Source organism: Hibiscus syriacus, unplaced genomic scaffold (genome assembly GCF_006381635.1).
Source record: "Hibiscus syriacus cultivar Baekdansim isolate YM2019G1 unplaced genomic scaffold, ASM638163v2 tig00113123_pilon, whole genome shotgun sequence".
In the NCBI taxonomy this organism is placed as follows: Eukaryota; Viridiplantae; Streptophyta; class Magnoliopsida; order Malvales; family Malvaceae; genus Hibiscus; species Hibiscus syriacus.
The window spans coordinates 242259-244763 of NW_024063443.1; the positions used below are offsets into that span (position 1 = coordinate 242259).

Here is a 2505-nt window from a genome sequence, read left to right on the forward strand (position 1 = left end):
CTGGTAGGTTCAATCAAGTTAAAAATATCAAGTAGATTAATAAATCATTCAAAATTTCCCAAGGCTCTTTGCATTGAATTATAGCCAAAGGGGAACCGAAGTAGATCCGTGGTTGAAAATTCCCCGAGGCTCGTGAACTTACAACACTTGGTAAACTATGTTTTTTTGTGGTTGATAACGATAACAATCATAACCACCCTTGGCCTTCATTGGTTATAGTAAAAGAGGCTGACAGTGCAAAATGTCTATTCTATACCATAACACTTGATGCTTACCAATATTTTGTCTGCTTCAACCTCAAGTTGCTAAAGTATACGATAGTTACAAACTTTGCCAATAAAAAGAATATGCTTTACCTCTTCACCAAAAGCATCCAAATATGGGGAAGGCCAAGGAGCTTGACGTGCGCATCCAAATATGCTATTGATTATGTTGAGAAATCTCATCTCGTTAGCAGGAGTGGAAAGTTTTATCATTGTGCTTCAGTTTTAGCAATGACCTGTTTTGATTTATTTGTGATTCGCGAACCACCAAACGACTAGAAATTAAATCTTTAAAAGCACATAAGCACCAAACCTCTATTTGTTAAATATATCTAGTATCACGAACTTAGTATCAAACATTCTTCATAAATGTTCCAAATTCCAAATGAAATCTCAAAGTAATAATTAGTTAAAACCGTACCTTCTTGTTTATTTGTGGTGCTGTGGTTATCAAAGACAATCCCAGAGCAAATAGATTTTGCAAACGGTTGAAGACCTCTAAATCTTTGAAGAGCATGAAGTGAATTTGTACTGCTCAGGTTCCAGACAACTCTTTGCAACAAGGAAAATATAAATTCACTAGAAGATTTAAATTCCTTATACAAAGAAGTTAGAGTATAATTTGCTTCCATAGAAGTCTTTCCACCGCGAGCAGCAATTTCTGTTGGCATAAGGGAATACTTGAGAGTATCCCATAAAATTATTGGGAGGCTTAACCTTGGAGATCCTAAGAATCTATCCAGCTCTTTTGGACAATACATTTTAGACATCACACGAGATATAGGCTCCAGATTCTGACTTAAACTTTCTTTTATTTGAAGAGAAAGAGCTTCAAGGAAATGAGGTCTCCCAACCACCTTGGCAGCGGCTTTTAGAAGACATAAACCTTGCTGAAGCAGAAGGGAAGTAGTTTCTTTGTTTTCTGCAAGCGGAGAACCAAAAGAAGGCACTTCATGAACAGTTGAAGTCATAGGCTGCCTTCCGGCTTTTTGGAAAGTCCCATTCACTCCAGGCAAGACAGAATTTGCCAGTCTACGACAAACAGGACACAGAAACTCTCCCTGACAAAAGCAAACAAGTACAAGATCAACATCAAATGTAAGATAAGGCTTTGCAAAAGAATAATTTTTTTTGTGAAGCTGGTACCTGATTAGGATCCACAATATGTGCCCCCTCAAAAAAACTCCTCCATGCAAATCTGCAACCACAGAGCAAGAAGATATCTTATGCACTTCTCGGCAGGCATCATTTAAAATCTCCCAAGCTAGAAGGCATTTTTGCAACTTCTGGTTCCTTGTTAAATGAAATTACAAATAAATTTGAAAACCCAACCATAACATAAACTCAAGATTCCTCAAGGCATCCTCAGAGCTCAACTAGCAGACTCAATTATAAAAGGCATAATGAGGTTGGAATTAACCCAGAGGTAGGGACTTGATGCTTGAGGATTTAAAGGCACAACAATAGAAGGCGCAGTGAGATTAAAATTAACCTGGACTACAAGGCTGGAGCCTTTGAATGGCACAAATTTGGGCATGGGAAATTCTGGTTACATGATTCAAGCTCCAAATCTATACTTGAAATTTCATCAACTATGAATGGTAATAATTTGTGGTGGATATTAGTGAAGACATTTCGAGGTTTCAGTAGAGCATCCTCCACCAAAAGGACAATACGAAGTCCAATAAAAGAAGTTAATTATAAGTTCACAACTCATAATTGCTTTGAGAAAGATCAGTGGTACATGGTTGCATGAGCCTTTAAATTCTATCTCTTAGTGACTTTCAGAATACTGTTATAAGAAATAAGCAAATCTATCTAATATGAACTACAATGATATTTTTTAAGAAAACTTACCTTTCCTTCAGTGATGATAAATAGCGATCAAGACAACCCTGATGTACAGCATGCCCACAGGAAGACAGATAAATTCCATCACAATCTAATGGGCCAAATTCATCATAAACAAGAGGCCGTGAAGTAGATTCCATAAACTCTCTATCGACACCAGTGTTTCAGCACCCAATGTGTTTTCAATTGTCTCACTTGAAAGTGCAACAATGTATTTTCCAAGTATTTCAGATTCAGCATCCCTGCGGTTTTCTGAGGGACATTCAATACCAGAGGATGATTCGTCTGTTTTAAAGCTTGAGCTTAACAAAATATCATGTATTCTTTACGAATAGTTATGTACATATCTTCTTCCACCTTCCCCAAATTATACGTAGTACTGTCCCTCACA

General features: G+C 37.1%; 1 protein-coding gene across 1 annotated transcript; it reads right to left on the bottom strand.

Moving 5' to 3' along the window:
• Positions 1-601: 601 nt before the first annotated feature.
• LOC120185515 (E3 ubiquitin-protein ligase PRT6-like) lies at positions 602-2298 on the bottom strand. The gene is made up of 3 exons (XM_039189712.1): positions 2121-2298; positions 1410-1461; positions 602-1324 (listed from the first exon to the last, which is right to left on the bottom strand). The coding sequence occupies exons 1-3, from the start codon at positions 2252-2254 to the stop codon at positions 602-604; spliced, it is 909 nt and encodes a 302-aa protein (XP_039045643.1). The 5' UTR covers positions 2255-2298.
• Positions 2299-2505: the final 207 nt, after the last annotated feature.